The following is a 19,398-nucleotide window of genomic DNA, read 5'->3' on the forward strand; positions in this document are numbered from 1 at the left end:
GCTTATCATTGCTTCTCAAATCTTCCACACAAATTCACCCACTTGTTCAAAGTGTATCCTTTAAAATTTCCTCTAGGTAGAGTTTACTAATTTTTTTTGTTTGCTTACATGAAATGTCTTTTACTCTTGTTCTTGAAAGGTTATTGAAAGGTCTTGAAAGGGTATAGAATTCTAATATATTTTTCTCTCTCAGCACATTGAAAAGATTATTCTAACTTCCCTTATTGCTGTGGAAAGTCAGCTGTCAGTCTAATTTAGCACCGTCTAATATAACATTTTGTAATGATGGAAATGTTATATATCATCATTTAGTATAGTATTCACTAGCCACATGTGGCTATTGAGTACTTCAAATGTGACTGGTGTGACTGAGGAACTGGATTTTTAATTTTTATTTGATTTAGTTTTAAGAGCCATATATGGCTAGGGGCTGATGTATTCGTGCAGATTTAATTTGTAGATTGTTTTGTTTGTAAGTGTTACATGCAAATCCTTTTTAAGTGATCTCTTTTTGTCTTGATTGTTTTTGAGACTTTGGTTTTGTGTTCTTATATTTTATAGAATGCTTAAAGGTGTAAATTTCCTTTTTATTTGTCATGTTTGAAATCTGTTGGCATCTAGGCTCTGAAGATTGGTGTCTTTCAACAACTGTGGAAAATTCTTTTCAGATACTGCCTCTTTGTCATTCTAGTATCTTCTTCTGCAATTCAATTAGACATTAATTAGAACTTCTCACTCTATTCTCCATGTCTCAGTAGCTCTATCAATATTTCTGTTAGTCTCTCCAGGCTGAATTTTGGATAATATCTTTGATTTAATCTTCCAGTTCATTCATTTTTTGTTTTACTGTGTCTAATCTTTTAATCCATTCATTGAAGTTTAAATTGTATTATATTTTTCTATAGATTTTTTTGGCCCTTTTTCAAAATTTATTGTTCTTTGCTTCTTTAAAACTTATCTTTTATTTCTTTATTCATAGGATCTTTTATAGTCTGTAATAACTTTAATGTTTGAAGTTTGTGAAAGTAATTCTGTTTTTTTTTCTGCTAAGTCTTATTTCAGTGCCTTATTTCTTTACTAAGTTTCACTGTGAGCTCATTTTTCTTGGAGCTCTGTATGTTGGAATTCTTTGGGCCCTGGGTTAAAGGTGGGTTTTTAAGAGTGGAATCTGCATTTGCTTCTGGTAGTTGACTGGGGACATCCCAGAATCACTTTGAATTAAAATCTCTGATTGAGAGTATTCTGATTGTATAGGTAGTATGGATCTGGACTGCAAATCCAGACCTGACCTGAGAGCTGGCTTGTGGTTATGAATTCTCAAGGGAGAATTCTTTTTTTTTTCCCCTTCACCCTACACTAGTCCTAACAGGCTAGTTTTCTTGCTGTCCTCTTCTGACCTGTAGGTTCATTTCTTATTCCTGCTTCCATGATGTGACTTTTTCCAGCACCTAGCTTTATTGCAGGAGCCTCTCTTTGGACCTCTCTTCCTGGAAAACCCAAAGGCTCTATATCTTATGCTCTGCATTCCATGCAGCTGTCTGGACAGAAAGTCAGGATTTCCAGTGTTTAACAGAACCCCAGGGCAAAAATCAGCTTTCTTATCTCCCAGGATTGCTACCTTCACTTCATTTTTGGCCTATATGTAATTCTACTTTTCATTCCAGTTCAGCAATACATTTTAAAAGATGTTTTTAATATTTTAATTGGAAGTTTAGCTGTTTCAGTTGGGACAATGATATAGGATCTCCAGTCTGTCATAGTGCCAGAAGTAGAAATCATCCACCTTGTTTTCCTAGTCTTTGGTGGATGAGTGGCTGGATAGCTACAAGCAAGACCAGGATGCGGGATTCCTGGAGCTCGTTAACTTTTTCATCCGGTCTTGTGGATGTAAAGGTGAGGAAATTCCTACCCCTTGGTAATCCCTAGCCCTTTACTCCTATGTTATGAAACTTTTGCGGGACTAGTTGTTTTCTAAATAAAGGGAGAAAGTAAAGCATAAAAAAAGTTTCACTGATTCGACAACATTGTAGATTGGCAAATAGGTAAGTGATCCAGTTAGGGAACTATGTTGTTTTGGAGCTAAGACCCTTTGGGGAAAAATAACTAATCACACTAATGTGATGAAGATGATATTCACAAATTTGAAAATAGACCATTAGACATCTTTTAGTCTTCCTTTCTCTAGATGAAATAATTTTTTATTATTCCTTATTTCCTTAGCCATTTCCTTCCATATTTCTCCATTGAAGCTGTGGGCCCCCAGATCCCCAGAGGTCATGACCTAATTTATTGGGGCAAGATAATCTCAGGCAGGTTGTATTATAAGAATCCAGAATTGGTGTAGCTTTATTGCTTTATTTATTTATTTGTTTGTTTGTTTATTTTTAAAGTAGGCTCCACACCCAGCGTGGGGCTTGAACTCACTATCTTGAGATCAAGAGTCACATGCTTTACTAACTGAGCAAACCAGATGGCCTGTTTGGATTTTTTTTAAACCATTGTTTTCCATTGCTTGATTCCTTTGGGTTTTCTAGAGAGCTTGCTTTATAGCAGATACACAGTTGGATGGTAGCAAATTTTATGACTAGGATTCAGGTCTTCTTATTCCCCACCTAAGCTCTTTTCAGTATATTCCGTAGCTCATCTTCAGGTATATATGCAAATGGTCATGGTGTCCTGTTATTTTTCTCTTAAGTACCTCATCTCCTCCATTCCTCAGGCAATGTGACCCCCGAGATGTTCAAGAAGATGTCCAACTCAGAGATCATCCGGCACCTAACAGAACAGTTTAATGAGGTGGAGGAAGACAACCAGGATTCTCTTGCCACTCTTATTTCAAATACAGGGCCCATTATCCCCCTCTTTCTGATTTTGGGAAAAAGGATAGCTTTTGGAAGGAGTTTAATTTCTTGGGGGCAAAAGGGACCCATAGATGTTATCTGAATATGCCTCTAGAGTTGAGAATAGCAGGAAATGAGGTGTACCTGAGATACATTTTTATTTTACTATTGGGTTTTGACATCCCGAGTCCCTGTGGCTTCATAGGCTTGATAATACTTTTCTCATCCTTTTCATAAATCCTTCTGTAGGACTCAGGAGACTATCCCCTGACAGCACCAGGTCCATCCTGGAAGAAGTTCCAGGGCAGCTTCTGTGAATTTGTGAAGACCTTGGTCTATCAGTGCCAGTATAGCCTTCTCTATGATGGCTTCCCTATGGACAACCTCATCTCCCTGCTCACTGGCCTCTCAGACTCCCAAGTCCGTGCCTTCCGTCACACTAGCACCCTGGCGGGTGAGCACGCACTTTTACTCTGTAAATGTTCTCTGGGAGATTTCCTCTGTTCTTTGGTTCTGGATCTTCTTTCTTACCTCTGTCTTAGCTCTTTATTTCAAGGGCAGTCTTCTTACACTTTAGTCAAATTTCTCACTAGTGGTATTATAGAAAAGGGTAGATTATAGTGACAATTTTCAGTCTTAACTTTTTTCTCATTGCTCACCTGCTGGGAATATGCTAAGGATTAAAAGAAGGCCAAAAGAGAGAAAAAAGGTCCACTCCAGAACAGTCTTCAGATGTTAAGGTCACCCTGCTCTAGTTTTTCATTTTTGCTGCCCTTCCTTTTTTTTTTTCTTTCCTTTCCTTTTCTTTTCCTTTCTTTTCTTTCTCTTCTGTTTTTTGGTGGCAGTGGTGGCAGCAGCCATGGTAGCTTCCCCCCCAACTGCCCCACTTCCTGCTTCCTCCTTCTTTTCCCACTGAAACCACAAGAGCTTTTTTTCTTTCTTTTTTGAACCTATCCTTGCTCCTCTGACCTAAGTAATAATTCCCTTTTCTTGTTTTTCCTGGCTCAAAGCCATGAAGCTAATGACCTCCCTGGTAAGAGTTGCCCTTCAGCTGAGTCTGCACAAAGACAATAATCAGCGACAGTTTGAGGCTGAACGAAATAAGGGGCCAGGACAGAGAGCACCTGAGCGGCTGGAGAGCCTGTTGGAGAAACGCAAAGAAGTAAGAAGTGTTTCCTGCCTTTTCCTTCCCTTTCTTCCAGCTTCCATCCACTGCTGCTGCAGGCCATCTTAGCAGTGCCCAGGCACTTCTCTTTGGTAAGACACAGGCCCCTATGTAACCTTTCAGGCCACGAACAGTGGAGTCTAACAGTGTTAACAGACCCATCCTGTCAGAGGTCATTGCGTGCTTATCTTATTTCTGGGAATGTGAGCTCAATGAATTATTTCTAATTTAGAGTAAATTTCAGAGTTCTTTATAATTCCACTTTGGTTTAGTTTCCATTGTCTACATTCATTATCAGAAATGTGTTTAAGTGTTGTGCTTGCATCTCGTGGAGGCAGTTAATTTTTGACCTGGTCAAGTATACAGTCTGCAGGTCACCACAGGAGTATTAAAGGCCAACCACTGACAAGGGAGGCCAACTGTTCAAGCACTGGAAAGCAATAGGCCTTTCAGTCACTCCTGGGTTTGTTCTTTTCCAATTAGCTACTAGTTCCGTGGCCTTATGTAACCTCTAAGCTTCCGTTTCCTTTTCTTTAAAAAGGGGATAATTCTACCATTTTATGAAGATTAAATGAGATGGTGAGTGAATTGCCTAGTCTGGCACAGAGTAGGTATTTGCTTTATTTCCTTTCAAACTTAAAGACCACCGGATGACATAAGCCCTAATAAAATCTTTTACATCGATTAAACCTTCAAACAGCTATGTCTGTCACAAGACGCTGACTTCCCCCCTACTCTCCAGTAGTGTCTGAGACTCCCCAGCATGAGGTTGGCAGGACTCCCCATTGTCTCACTGCACCAACTGACTGTTTTCCCACCCCTCACCAAGGTCTCTTCCATGGTAAACCTTCTTTCCTCGCTCTCACTATTTTCAATGTCCGTATGATCTTAAACCTTATGTACTTAAGGTTTGTTTCAGGCCTTAAATTGAGTCTACCACCATGAATCTTTATTTGACTTGTCTAGGTTCTTGTTTTATTGGTTATTATTTCTCTTTTGGTTTTTATTTTTTATTTTATTTTATTTTTATATTTTAAAGATTTTATTTATTTGACAGAGGGAGAGCACGAGCGCACAAGTAGGCAGAGTTGCAGGCAGAGGGACAAGCAAACGCCCCACTGGAGCAGGGAGCCCCATGTGGGACTCGATCCCAGGACCCTGGGATCATGACCTGAGCCGAAGGCAGATGCTTAACTGACTGAGCCACCGAGGCGCCCCTATTTTGTATATTTTTAAAAGATTTTATTTGAGAGAGAGAGGGAGAGGGAGCACAAGCAGGGGGAGGGGCAGAGGGAGAAGTAGACCCCCGATGAGTAAGGAGCCCAGGCCCCTGGGATCATGACCTGAGCTGAAGGCAGCCGCCCAACTGACTGAGCCACCCAGGCACCCTTGGTTTTGGTTTTTAATCGCTTCCTCCCCACTGTTTTCTGCTCTTCATGTATAAATAAATGTCTGTAGGCCCCTGGTCCTTTATTCTTCTCTGTGAAGTACTCCATCTTTGTCCTTTTTAGTATTTCTTACTTCCTTAATTTCCAACTGAATCCTTTTTTGCTACCTAGCTTTTCTTTGAAATTATTCTCTCCAAACCAGTGACTTCCTAATCCCTGTGGTCAATGGCCTTTTCTCAATCTCCTTTCTCCAAACTTCTGTAGAATTTGGTACTGATGACACACTTTTCCTCCTTCCTTCGATCCCTCTTTCTCCTTTTCTTCATTTTTTATTTATTTGTTTTAAAGATTTTATTTATTTGACAGAGAGTGCACCAAGTGAGCGCACAAGCAGGGGGAGTGGTAGGCAGAGGGAGAGGGAGAAGCAGACTCCCCACTGAGCCCAGGAGCCCGAGGTGGGGCTGGATCTCAGGATCCTGGAATCATGACCTGAGCTGAATGCAGACGCTTAATGACAGAGTCAACCAGGCTCCCCCCTTTTCTTATTTGAGAGAGAGAGAGTGCGCACCTGCATGCACATGCGGGTGGAGGGGCAGAGGGAGAGTGGGGGGGGAGGGGTGATCGGCGGGGGAGAAAATCCTCCAGCGGACTCCCTGCTGACCACAGAGCCCGACACAGGGCTCTATCCCAGGATCCTGAGATCCTGAGATCCTGACCTGAGTCAGATCAAGAGCCGAAACCGACTGAGCCATCCAGGCGCCCCTTCCTTTTCTTTTCAATATGAAAATTTCTAAACATTTTGAGAAATAGGGACACTGGTAGGGTGAACACTGTATACAAATTACGTAGATTTAACAACTAATATTTCACCATATTTGCCTCTTTTTTTTGATATTTTACAGTCAATTGTAAACATACTGGTATTTCCACCTAAAGACTTAAATTGTGTACTCTACAAAAATATTTTAAAAAGTCATCTAAAAAATTATCCCATTAACCCAATAACATTTTCACATTCAAAAATATTAATAATCCTTAATATTTTCTAACCCCAATTCATATTTAAATTTCTCTGTGTGTCTGCAAAATGCCTTTTATAAAAGTTGATTAATTCCAACCAGGATTTAATTAAGGATTATGCACTGTATTTGTTGTATTTCTTAAGCCTCTTTTAATCTTATATAGAACTTCTGCCTCCCCTGTTTTCCCCCCAGTACGTTGATTTATTGAAGAGGTAGGGTCAGTTGTCCTAAAGAACATTTTCTTATAATTCTGCTTCCTTGTTGTTCCTGTAATTCTTATCATTCTGCTTCCTTGATATCTGTCATTCATCTAATCCAGGGTTTCTCAACAATGGCACTATTGACACAGGGGGTTGTCTTGCCGTTGCAGGATGTTTAACAGCATCCCTGGCCTCTATCCACTAGATGGCAGTAGTATCCCCTCCCAGGAGTGACCACCAAAAAATTGTTTTCAGAAGTAGCTAAATGTCCCCCGAGGGGCTCCCAGTTGAGAACAACTGGTCTAATCTCTTCCCTCTCTTCTTCTGCTAGTTCTACTTTTTCTGTCAAACTGCATTTATTAAAAATTCATTTTTTCAACTGTTTTTAGTCGAAAACATATGTAACTACCACCGAGCGCCTGTAAATAGCCAAAGATAGCCAGAATAACCAGACCCAGAGGGGAATACTTTTTTTTACAAAAACACAAAGAAACCCTTGAGGCATTAGTTGGTTATATAGCTTCTTCTAGAATTAGAAGGTTTTCAGGGGTTCAGACTGTGTCCTGTTAATAAATAAGAAGTAGATGGAAGTCATACTTTACTGTGCTTCTGTGGCTTTATGCCAGTGGGGCACAAGAAAGATTGACCTGTTCCTCCCTGTCCTGCAGCTCCAAGAGCATCAAGAGGAGATTGAGGGGATGATGAATGCCCTTTTCAGGGGTGTCTTTGTGCATCGGTACAGGTGAGTCAATGGGCTCCTCTCTTTGAAGCAGCTGGCCCTTGGTTGTAGAGTCTGTAAAAGCAGCAAGGCCGCTCTCCTGACCCTGGTTATTTGGTGAGTCCTAGCACTAATGCAGCTGGGGGAAAAACTTTGACAACAGATGGTTTGAATTAGTAAGGTTTAGTTCATCCCCAACTACAAAGGCTCTTGTAAGCTCTTTTGGGAGAGAAAATAAGAGAATAAGGCATTGTTGATACTATTCTGCCCCAACTTTGCAAAAGACTTTCCCATCCACATCTTCCTGGGACTGGAGACCTAAGAGAACAAGAGCAAAGAGCCGAAAGACGGGCTTTCCCAAGGGCGTGCCACTTGGCAGGCCTTTCCCTGGCCCAGCCTGCTGGGTCACTGTCCTAAAAACAGGGGAGTCTTACACCGTTTAAAAGAACTAGTGGAATTAAGTTAAAAACAGCATCCATATTTTTTTTCTCACTCATAACTAGATCTCAGCCTCTGCTTTCCAAAACTCTTCAGCTGATTTAATCTTTTCTTCCAGTGGAAGTTTGGTCAACGGTTAAATTAACTTCCAAAATCAGTTTTAAAAGGGGCAAGGAGGATACGCTCGATAATTTTATGCAGTATTACAGACAGAAAATGTTTATTTTTTATGTATTTACACTGGGAGGAGAAGATTAAAGGCATGGGGCAGGGTATTTAGTGAAGAAAATAGATTCTTCTGTGGCAGGAAGATGTGTGGGAGAATGGAAAGTGAGTTTGGAAAGAAGGTGCTAGGGGGTCGGTTTCTCTCTCTGTGCCTAGGGATGTCCTTCCTGAGATCCGTGCTATCTGCATCGAGGAGATAGGGTCTTGGATGCAAAGCTACAGCACATCTTTCCTCACTGACAGCTATTTGAAATATATTGGCTGGACCCTGCATGATAAGGTGCGTGTTGAAGTCTCTTTTCTCCTTTTCCCCCTCACCCTCTTCCTGCCCTAAGATGCTGCAGCTTTTCCTGGTTCTGCCATTTGGAAGCTTCACTAGTGGTCAGCCCATCAAGGAAGGCAGTGGACCTCAAAACTCCCCAGTATTGGGTAAGATAAGGCAAAAGAGAGAAGGCTACATCCAGGAGATGGAACACCTCAAAACCAGAGTACGGAGAGAAAGACTTTCCCTAGGAAAAGCAAGAAATGGATTGGTAGGGCAAGTGCTAGGGTGGTAGCCAAAAGGTCCTTTTCGTTGTGCTTGTTAGATTCTGCTGTGATCCTTTTGTTCGTTATCTCTGAGTCATCCCCAAGTCCTCAGCATGCAGGACACCAAGGCCCAAAAAGAGTAATCTGCCAGAGGGGTATGAAGGCCCAGTGGGGGTTGAGTAGAGGAATAGTCATATTTCCATTTTCCTTGATAGCATCGAGAAGTCCGTCTGAAGTGCCTGAAGGCTCTAAAAGGGCTGTACAGCAGCCGGGATTTGACTGCCCGCCTGGAGCTCTTTACTAGCCGCTTCAAGGTAAAATCGGGACAGTACTCCTGTGCTTGGCTCTGTCTTGTGGTTCCCATTTCCCCACCTCATCTTCCATTCCTGTTGCTTTTATGTGTCTACAGCTATCCCAGCATCTGCCTCCACGCCTTCTCTTTGGGAATCTCTCAAATTCTATGAGAGCGTAATGTTTGGGGATGGGTACAATGAAGTATTGAGCGATGTGTTCATTCCTTACAGGACCGGATGGTTTCCATGGTCATGGACCGAGAGTATGATGTCGCAGTGGAGGCCGTCAAGTTACTAACACTTATCCTGAAGTGAGTCCTGGGGAATGGGGAGGCATGCATCTCAGAGTCTGACCTTTCCAACATCAGAAAGGCCCTTCTGGAGCCCTTTTTCCCCACCTATCATAAGTTGACACTTCCTTATGTACAGGTTGAAAGAGGTCATTCCTGAGTTGCAGGATCTCCAGGAAAATCTCCTATCTTCTCGAACTCTCTATACTCCTCTGTCTTTCACTCGTCATTTAAAAGTTCTTTGTCGGGTGCCTGGGTGGCTCAGATGGTTAAGCGTCTGCCTTTGGCTCAGGTCATGATCCCGGGGTCCTGGGATCGAGTCCCGCATCGGGGACTTCTCCCTCTGCCTCTGCCTCTGCCTCTCTCTCTCTCTCTGACTCTCATGAATAAAAATAAATAAATAAAAACAAGTTAAAAAAAATAAAAAAATAAAAGTTCTTTGTCAGTTAATCTTCATTGCTTTTCTTTTTGGTTCCTCTTTGGATTGTTCCAAATCCTCATTTGCCTCTCTTTATTTCTAGCCTTAGTTGTGCTAGAGGACAACATCCATAACCACCTGCTTTTTACTCTTTTGTCTTGACAGGAACATGGAGGGGGTGCTAACAGATGCAGACTGTGAGGGCATCTACCCTGTTGTGTATGCCTCTAACCGAGCCCTGGCGTCTGCTGCGGGGGAGTTTCTGTACTGGAAGTGAGTAGGAGCCTCTCGTTTGTTCCTATGACACTATCCTCTGTTTCCTCTCCTGCATCGGCTGCTGCTCTTCCCAGGGACCACCCACCATACCCGTTAAAGTCTCTTTTGGTGTTGCCTACCCCCTCTCAACTCCTTGAGGCTTTCCCTGCCTCTGTACCTCTTTCCCTTACAGCTCTCCTTGGACTCTTTCTTTCCCCCCGTCGTGATTATGCCACTCCTCATTTGCTCCCATGCGCGGCTCTTTCCCCATGTTTGTTCTACCAGGCTCTTCTACTCTGAGTGTGAGACTAGAACAGTGGGTGGGAGACAGCGACGCCGAAGTCCACGCGCCCAGAGGACTTTTTTCCACCTTCTGCTGTCCTTCTTTGTGGAGAGTGAGGTGACGTATGGGAAGGAGTTATTTGGCTGTTGTGCCTAAGACCTGCTGGTGGAAAAGGATGGGAGCTGGCGCTGCAGGAAGGAAAGACACGGTTTATCAGTATTTACCAGAATTTTCTAACGTGGCCTCAGTAACTTAACAGGCACCTTTTTCAAATGAAATCTTATCATTTGCAGTGACGTAGGTGGAACTAGAGGGTGTTATGCTAACTTAACGAAATAAGTCAATCAGAGAAAGATAATTATCATATGATTTCACGCGAATGTGGAATTTAAGAAACAAAACAGAGGAGCATAGGAGAAGGGAGGGAAAATAAAAATAAAACGAAATCAGAGAGGGAGACAAACCATAAGAGACTCTTAACTATAGGAAACAAACTGAAGGGTGCTGGAGGGGAGGGGGGCTGAGGGGAAGGGGTAGCTGGGTGATGGCCATTGAGGGCACGTGATGTAATGAGCACTGGGTGTTACATGCAACTGATGAATCACTGAACTCTGTCTCTGAAATTCAATGATACACTATATGTTAACTAATTGAATTTAAGTAAAATTTAAAAAATTAAAAAAAAAAACATGTACCTTCTTCTACAGCTCCATAACCACGCTGCTTACTTAGTAGACAGCCTGTGGGACTGTGCAGGGTCTCAGCTGAAGGACTGGGAGAGTCTCACAAGTCTGCTGCTGGAGAAGGACCAGAGTGCGTGCCGTGTGATAGCCGGAGGAGGGGACCTTTCACCTCCTAGTAGGAAACCAGGAGTCTTATAAAGGCAGAGGTGTCATGGGCAGTGGGATTTGGAGTGACCTGGAGATGGAGGGTGGCTAATTTGTGATTCTGTGTTTTTCATCCTCCTGCCAACCCAGACTTGGGCGATGTGCAGGAGAGCACGCTGATAGAAATCCTTGTGTCCAGCGTTCGGCAAGCCTCAGAGGGTCACCCACCTGTGGGGCGGATTACTGGGAGGAAGGTATGGCATGAAGGGTGGGTGGGTTGGTTAGCAATATTAAATCCAGATAGGCGTTGTCCATCTTTATCCTCAAGTGTTGGGTTAGGGTGCCAGTTCTCTGCCCCTCAAAGATTTCCATTTCTAGAAAAAAGAGATCTGAAGGAGCTGCCAAATGAATTCTCTCTTCCTTCTGGGGCAGATAAGATCATAGGGAAGAGGGATACACATCCACACCCTCTGGACCTACTGTTTTTCTACATCTTTCCCTCCATCCCCTAAATGATTAATTCCAGGGCTTAACCCCAAAAGAACGGAAGATCCAAGCCGATGACAAGGTGAAGCTGACGGAGCACCTCATCCCCCTGCTCCCCCAGCTCCTGGCCAAGGTAAAGCTGCCCCAGCATTCAGTATCTGGGAATGAGCAGTGAATGGAAATGGCCTCCAGTGAGGACTGGGAGTAGGGCTTAGCATATATGAGCTAGTAAGTAGTTCTCCCTCTCAATCCCTGCAGTTCTCAGCTGATGCGGAGAAGGTTGCTCCCCTGCTCCAGCTTCTCAACTACTTTGACCTCAACATCTACTGCACTAGGCGCTTGGAGAAGGTGAGGAGAGAGGAAAATATAGTTCTTACACAGTGCTGCTTCCTTGCTAGGGCCAGAGGTTCTACTGCCAAGATCTGGTTCTTCTCAAGAACCTGGGTTCCCGAAAAATCAGTAAGTCTTCCCTTTCATAGGCATCTTATCCTTTAAGTTTAATGCTTTCAACTGTGTATTTTTTATCTCCCCCAGCTCTCCTCCCCTCCAGAAGACTTGCCCCACTTCCTTGCTCCCCCTCAACACTATCTTCTCTCACCTCTCTGTCAGCATCTGGAGCTGTTCTTACAGCAGCTCCAGGAGGTGGTGGTGAAGCACGCAGAGCCCGCGGTGCTTGAGGCGGGTGCTCATGCCCTCTATCTGCTCTGTAATCCTGAGTTCACGTTCTTCGGCCGGGTAGACTTTGCCCGCAGCCAACTGGTGGATCTGTTGACTGACCGCTTCCAGCAGGAACTTGAGGAGCTGCTGCAGGTAGGACCTGGAGCTGAAAGACGGGACACCCCAAACTTGGGTCAGAGAAGGCCACAAGATGGGGAATGTGGATCTGTGGATCCTCGGGAAAATCCCACCGTGGATCTTCTTCCTTCCTCAGTCATCCTTCCTAGACGAGGATGAGGTGTACAGTCTGGCAGCCACTCTGAAGCGCCTCTCTGCCTTCTACAAGTGAGCAGCTCACCTCTTTTCCTTCTCCTGTGTCTGTCGGTGTCTGTGGCGTTGATTCCTGCATAATGTTTTCCTCTCCTCCCCAAAGTGCTCATGATCTGAGTCGCTGGGAGCTCTATGAGCCATGCTACCAGCTTCTCCAGAAGGCTGTGGACACAGGAGAGGTTCCTCACCAGGCAAGTAGACGAGTCTGAGACGAGTCTGAGACGAGCATTTCAGGGTTCTGGGTTCTAGGTGGCCAACAGTGCCAGGCAGTCCCAGTCCCGGGGTTGTGGAGTAGACCCAGGAGGAAAGTCGTGTGCATGCTGTGCCTTCCATTCCACTCTAGAAGGTGAACTGGACTTTCTGGTGCCTGAAAGCAGCCACCGTCTCCCTTTCCCTGGGAGTGAAGGATAACATTGAGGGATTCTAGGAGATGACAGATAAACGAGGGAGAGGTGGCATGCCTATCCGAGACAGAATTCTCTGAAGATTGTCCCGATTCAGTGCTTTTCCCCCCCCCAGAGAAGGAATCAGGTGTCCCCTAATCTCATTTTCTCTCTTCGCTGCTTTTGTTTCTCTTCACTGCTTTGGGTGTGTGTTGCCCATTTGTCTTTCCCTTTCTTTCTCCCTCCCTCCCAATCTGCTCCTCACTCTCCTGATCTCCACCTTTGTAACGTTTGGTTGTTACAGGTGATTCTGCCAGCCTTGACTCTTGTTTATTTTTCCATTCTCTGGACACTAACCCACCTTTCTGGATCAGATGCTTCCCAGGTAAGTCTGAGTCTGAGTCTGAGTAGGGGCAATGGGAATGGAAAGGCCTGTGTCTCCATTCCTCCTCCCTAAGCCACTGTCTCCATAGAAGCAGCTGTTGAATTTGAAGGGCAGGATGGTGGCCTTCTGCGAACTCTGCCAGAGTTGCCTCTCAGATGTGGATTCGGACATCCAGGAGCAGGTTGGCATGTACTCGGGTGGGACCAAGGAGGCACGCTTCTCCCCGCGGTCTGGGGAAGCCTCGTTCTAAGGGAAAATTAGCTGTGTAATTTCTGTCTTGATCAATATCCTGTCCTTTTTAAGCATTTTCTTTTTCCCAACAGGCTTTTGTCTTATTAAGTGATCTACTTCTCATCTTCAGCCCTCAGATGATCGTAGGGGGTCGTGATTTCCTTAGACCCCTTGTCTTTTTTCCTGAGGCTACTCTCCAGTCTGAACTAGCCAGCTTCCTCATGGACCACGTCTTCATCCAGCCTGGAGAACTGGGCAGTGGTACAAGGACTCAATACCTGGGGCTCAGGAAGGGTCTGGGGCTTGGGCCTGCCTCAGGCATTTGAGGGCAGGAGTCCTAAATCGGTGGTTCTGATATTTCCATTCTGCATTTCATGTGAGCCAGGTCATTCCCAGGAGGATCATCTACAGATAGAACAGCTGCACCAGCGGCGCCGCCTCCTGGCTGGGTTCTGCAAACTCTTGCTTTATGGGGTCCTGGAGATGGATGCAGCCTCAGATGTGTTCAAACACTACAACAAGGTGGAGTGGAGTGACATCAGGCTGAGCACAGCTGCAACTTCAGACACTGGAGCACTCTGGGAAGGAGGGTGGGGGAGGTGATGCTATCAGGCTTGAAGGAAAAGTGCAAGGAAGAAGGCAACAGGAGTTTGGCATAAAGGGACAAAGAAGAGTCAGTAGTAAATAATCATGGGAAGAAAGCTGTTAGGAGGAAATTCATTGGAAAGAAAATCTTACTCTTTCCAGAATCTTTTTTTTTTTTCTGTGAATGCAGTCTCCATAAACTGGGTGTAATATAAGAAGAAAAAAAACAGAATGGAAGAGGTATCAATCCTTACAAGATATCTAGATGTGTACCTCAGTTTCCTTGGCTCGCCATTGTATTGATTGCGGTTTATTTTGAGCACCTACTCTGGGCCAGATACCATTTCAGGCACTAGGGACACAGAAGTGAGCAACACAGAGTAAAGTTCCTGCTTCACGGAGCCTCCCTTCTAGCGGGGGAGAGGCCAACAGTGAAGGCTTCAGTGCTGCAAAGAGAGCAGACAGTGGCAAGCTTATTACTCTTCTTCCCCAAGAAATGGGCTCAGGGCAGAGTTGCTTCCATTATTTTTTTGTCTAAACTCTGATGTCTTTGGGCCTGGACCTGTTGGCTAGAGAGGAGGTCCAGTCTGAGTTGTTTTATACTTCGATTCATGTTTCCTGACCTAAGGTACTTTAGGAAGGACACATGATTGTAAAGGAAGAAACAGAACGGAATGTCTTGTCTTGGGGTCAAACATTATCTTCTCTATTTCCTGTCCTTCAGTTCTACAATGACTATGGTGACATTATCAAGGAAACATTAACTAGAGCAAGGCAGATTGACCGGAGTCATTGTTCCCGAATCCTGCTGCTGAGCCTCAAGCAGGTACTCCCTTCTGCCTAGAGTACCTCAGGCCTGTGATATGCCCTCCCTGTAGCCCACCAACTGTCTGCTCACCCTCAGCCATGTAGGGTGTGAGAACCTTACCAACAGGAACTAATTTATTTTGACTCTATTCAACAGTCTCCTTTGTAACTAGTAGGTCCGTGGAAAGTATTAGCTGAGGGGCAGTTTCCACCCTAACTCCACAGAAATTCAACTATATTAGGACATAGGAGCACCATCAGTAAGATGATAGAAATTCCTAATTTTCTTTTAGTCTGTTGTCTCTTAGTCCCTTCAGTTACTACAGATGTTTGTTTTGTTCTAGAGCAAGGGTGAAGACACTCTCTGCTGCTGGGGTCAGGCGTAGGGACAGTGTCCTGGCAGGAAAGAGGAAAAGTAGCAGATGGCCTCCCAAGCCCTTCAGAATTGGCTGAGAAGGGAATGCTGTACTTCTCTATTTTCACTTTGTTCCTCCCTTTCCCAAATGTACCATGTTTCCTGGACACAGTTGTACACAGAACTGCTGCAGGAACAGGGGCCCCAGGGCCTGAGTGAACTTCCAGCCTTCAGTGAGATGAGGGACCTGGCCCGAAGGTTTGCCTTGAGCTTTGGACCCCAGCAGCTACAGAACCGGGACCTTGTGGTCACGCTACACAAGTAAGGAAGTATTGGTTGGAGGTCAGGGTACTTGGATCTTTCTAAGAGGGCTGAGCCAGAGGCTGTGTACAGGGAGAACTGGAAGTCTGGTCTTGGACGGAGGGATAAGCATGTTGAGGAGGAGCAGTCAGTTTGGCCAGTGGGTATTCTCTGGGAGACAAACTGGGGACGGGCACGGTGCACTTGGACAGGATGTTTCAGCCCTGGGAGGGAAGTGAGGAGGGACTATCTTCCTAAAATAATTCTGCTCAACCAAGGGAAGGCATCAAATTCTCCTTGTCTGAGCTTCCTCCAGCTGGCTCCTCTGGTCAGCCCCCGAACCTGGCTTTCCTGGAGCTCCTTTCCGAGTTTTCCCCCCGACTCTTCCATCAGGACAAGCAGCTGCTGTAAGTTAGTGGGTGGGTGGATAATCACGTGGATTGGGGAAGAAGGGAATGGTGAGGGCCCAGCAGGCAACTCAGCCTCTTCATCCCACCCCTTCCTTAGGCGGTCCTACCTGGAAAAGTGTCTGCAGCGGGTCTCCCAGTCACCTGATGGTCCCTGGGGTCCAGTCACCACCTACTGCCACTCCCTCAGCCCTGTGGAGAACACAGCAGAGGCCAGCTCCCAGAGCTACCCCCGCTCCAAGAAGAGGCGCACTGAAGGTAAAGTACTGTGTGGGGGGGTATCCGGGTACTCGGCACTACTTCCTTTCTTTAGAGCCAATTCTTAGATAAGCAGCATATGGTCTTTTGCCTCCTTCAAACTTTCGTCTTTGGTCAAACATTTCGCTGAGCATCTGTTGTCATTAAGCGGTATTCATTTTCTTCAAGGTTTATCTGTCAAGTAAAAATAGCAGACCTTTGTGAAAAATCAAATAGAAACTGATGATAAAACCAAAGATTGAATGAAGAAATCTGTACATTTAGGAGGCCCCTCCTTGCATCTAGTATTCTGTTATTTTCCAGATTTTAAAGATTTTTACACAACCTCCGTGATTTTTTTTTTTACTTTCAGATCACTACCTGCCTTATAATCTAAGGTTTTTTTTAATTCTCTTTTTAAATATAGTCTTAATTTAAGTGATAATATCCTAGAAATCACAAGTTTGATGAGTTGTTATGTGTTTTCAAGTGAACATTTTAAAATACTCTTCTCCCCATCCCTCAGCCGTAGTCGGAATCACTCATCTACTTCCTGTCTCTGGATTTGCCTATTCTAGACATCATACAGTGAAATCATACAGTAGGTAGCCTTGTGTGGCTGCCTTCATTCACCCAGCAGAATATTTTCAAGGTTCACCCGTGTTTTAGCATATATCAGTACTTCATACCTTTTTTTTTTTTTAAGATTTTATTTATTTAGGAGAGTGAGAGAACACGAGCTGGGGGTAGGGGGAGAGGGAGAAGCAGACTCCCCACTGAGCAGGGAGCCCGATGCAGCGCTCGATCCTAGGACTCCAGGATCATGACCTGAGCCAAAGGCAGGCGCCCCGGTACCTCATACCTTCTTTTGGCCAAATATTCTATTGTACGGCTATGCCACATTTTATTTATCCATTTGCCAGTCGATTGAGATCTGGGTGGTTTTCATTTTTTTCTTTTAATTGGAGTATAGTTTACATACAGCATCCCATTAGTTTCAGGTGTACAACATAGTGATGCTGTAACTCTGTATGCCGACTTTATACATTACACTAGCTCACCGTAAGTGTAGCAATCATCCATCACCATACAGCACTGTCATGTACCACTGACTGTATTCCCACTGACTTTCATCCCTGTGACTTCCTCATTTCACAGCTGGAAAGCCTGTACCTCACTCCCTTTCATCTTGCACATCCCCCACCCCTCTGCCAACCGCCAGTTCTCTGTATTTATGGGTCTGTTTCTGCCTCTTTTGTTCATTTGTTTTGTTTTTTTAGATTCCACATATAAGTAAAATTGTATCATTATTTGTCTTTGCCTGTCTGATATTTCACTTAGCATGATGCTCTCTAGGTCCATCCACGTTGTCACAAATGGCAAGATCTCTTTAAGAGAAATGGAGTGTAGTATTCCGTTGTATGTGTATTCTGTATCCTCTTTATCCATTCACCTATCGGTGGGCACTGCTTCCGTAAGATTGTGTCCATGTTTTCACTGTTATATATAATGCTGCTGTGGACATTCATGTACAGGTTTTTGTGTGTACATGTTTTTAATTCTCTTGACATATACCTATGAGTGGAATTGCCAGATCATATGGTAATTATATGTTTAACTTTTGGAGAAACTACCAAACTGTTTTCTAAAGTGCCTGCATCATTTACAGTTCCTGCAGCAATGTATGAGGGCTGCGGTTTCTCCACATTCTTTACAACACTTATTATTGTCTTTCCTATTTTTCCAATCTCCTAGTGGTTATGAGGTGGTATCTCATTGCCTAAATTTGCATTTCCCTAATAACTAATGTTGAGCATCTTTTCATGTGCTTATTGACCATTTGTATCTTCTTTGGCAAAATGTCTATTCAAATCCTTTGCTCATTTTTAAATTGGGTTCTTTGTCTTTTTGTTGAGTTGTAAGAGTTCTTTATATACTCCAGATACAAGTCCCGTATCAGATACAGGATAATCAAAAATTTTCTCCCATTCTGTGGGTTGTTTTTCATTTCCTTGAAGGAAAAAGTTCCTAATTTCGATGAAATCCAGATTAGTTAGTTTCTCTTTTGTTGTTTGTGCTTTGGTGTCATAGCTTGAAAAATCGTTGCCAAATCTAAGATCATGAAGCTTTTACAACCTGTGTTTTCTTCTAAAAGTTTTCTAGTCTTAGCTCTTAGACTTCGGTCTGTTATCCATTTTGAGTAAATCTTTGTATATGGTGTGAGGTAGACTGTAACTTTTTTTAATGTCTTTTGTGTACCGCTTAAAAGTATTTTTATATCACCAGGAAACTCCTTTGATCAGTTAGGTAATATTTGTTAAGGACCTATTCTGTGCATGATACTGTATTAGGTGTTTTAGAGGCTGGGAAGGATCCTCAAGCAGCTTACTGTCTAATAGAGAAAATACATTTATAGAAAATTTAAATTATGAACAGTCACCAGTAAATAACTTCCTGAGGGTTTTAAGAATGGACAGATGTGTGTTTTAGAATTCAGGGAAGGAAGGTACCACTTGGAGTTTAGTTGATCTAAAGCCTGTGAAGGCTTCACCAAGAAGATGGAATTTAAGTGGAGCTTGAAGAATGGGTAGGATCTTGTGTAAGCTGAACAGAGGAAGAAGGAGTAGCGCGATCAGGGCATGGGGAGGTATGTGTTAGCCAAGCACGTACGTGTATCGGTTGGTTTGCCTAAAACACAGGGTTTGTAAAGGTAGGAGAAAACTGAAGAGACTGGTTCCATTTTTCATTCAACAGATATTTATTGAGCGCTGTGTGCTGGGAATAGGGAAGTGCACGAAAAAAGACAAATCTCTCTTCTTTAGAGAGTGGCAGGTTGTGCTGTGTGCTGTGGTGGGAAGGCAGGAAGAGGGCTGGCAAACACTGGGGAGGCGGGAGCTGCAGTCTCCTCTCGAGGGATGGGGGAAGTCTGGCAGAGCCTCTGAGTGTTGGGCACAGACCTCAAGGAAGGGAGGGGGTGCCTGGTGTATATAGAAGAGCATACCGAAGGGGCGCCACTGCACAGGGGATGTACCTGGCATGTTCTGAGAACAGGCAGGTCAGATGGCAAGTGGAGAGTATGTGGGATATAAGGCCAAAGAGATTGGAGAAGCCCGGACCATATGAAGCCAAGTAAAGACTCTGGCTTTTACTCAACAGTGAAATGGGAGGGGCGCCTGAGTGGCTCAGTCATTAGGGAATGATCCCAGGGTGCTGGGATCGAGCCCCGCGACGGGCTCCCTGCTCGGCGGGAAGCCTGCTTCTCCCTCTCCCACTCCCCCTGCTTGTGTTCCCTCTTTTGCTGTCTCTCTCTCTCTCTCTCTCTCTCTCTCTCTCTCTCTCTCTCTC

General features: G+C 44.2%; 1 protein-coding gene across 1 annotated transcript in view; it reads left to right on the forward strand.

Annotated features, from left to right (window-relative positions):
- STAG3 (STAG3 cohesin complex component) overlaps positions 1–19,398 on the forward strand; it is a 29,364-nt gene that overhangs the window by 5,335 nt on the left and 4,631 nt on the right. The window contains exons 5-29 of the mRNA XM_025864727.2: positions 1,797–1,893; positions 2,720–2,796; positions 3,090–3,294; positions 3,851–4,002; positions 7,284–7,357; positions 8,153–8,276; positions 8,740–8,838; positions 9,049–9,128; positions 9,691–9,798; positions 10,066–10,180; positions 10,771–10,876; positions 11,041–11,144; positions 11,417–11,509; positions 11,635–11,724; positions 11,986–12,186; positions 12,308–12,378; positions 12,467–12,554; positions 13,051–13,131; positions 13,220–13,312; positions 13,455–13,623; positions 13,748–13,884; positions 14,672–14,773; positions 15,282–15,430; positions 15,688–15,816; positions 15,917–16,074. Coding sequence (XP_025720512.1) covers positions 1,797–1,893; positions 2,720–2,796; positions 3,090–3,294; positions 3,851–4,002; positions 7,284–7,357; positions 8,153–8,276; positions 8,740–8,838; positions 9,049–9,128; positions 9,691–9,798; positions 10,066–10,180; positions 10,771–10,876; positions 11,041–11,144; positions 11,417–11,509; positions 11,635–11,724; positions 11,986–12,186; positions 12,308–12,378; positions 12,467–12,554; positions 13,051–13,131; positions 13,220–13,312; positions 13,455–13,623; positions 13,748–13,884; positions 14,672–14,773; positions 15,282–15,430; positions 15,688–15,816; positions 15,917–16,074 — 2,902 coding nt within the window. The remainder of the gene's footprint in view (positions 1–1,796; positions 1,894–2,719; positions 2,797–3,089; positions 3,295–3,850; positions 4,003–7,283; positions 7,358–8,152; positions 8,277–8,739; positions 8,839–9,048; positions 9,129–9,690; positions 9,799–10,065; positions 10,181–10,770; positions 10,877–11,040; positions 11,145–11,416; positions 11,510–11,634; positions 11,725–11,985; positions 12,187–12,307; positions 12,379–12,466; positions 12,555–13,050; positions 13,132–13,219; positions 13,313–13,454; positions 13,624–13,747; positions 13,885–14,671; positions 14,774–15,281; positions 15,431–15,687; positions 15,817–15,916; positions 16,075–19,398) is intronic.

This window comes from Callorhinus ursinus, unplaced genomic scaffold (genome assembly GCF_003265705.2).
Source record: "Callorhinus ursinus isolate GAN/ISIS: 27379988/994484 unplaced genomic scaffold, GSC_fseal_2.0 scaffold55, whole genome shotgun sequence".
Lineage (NCBI taxonomy): Eukaryota > Metazoa > Chordata > Mammalia > Carnivora > Otariidae > Callorhinus > Callorhinus ursinus.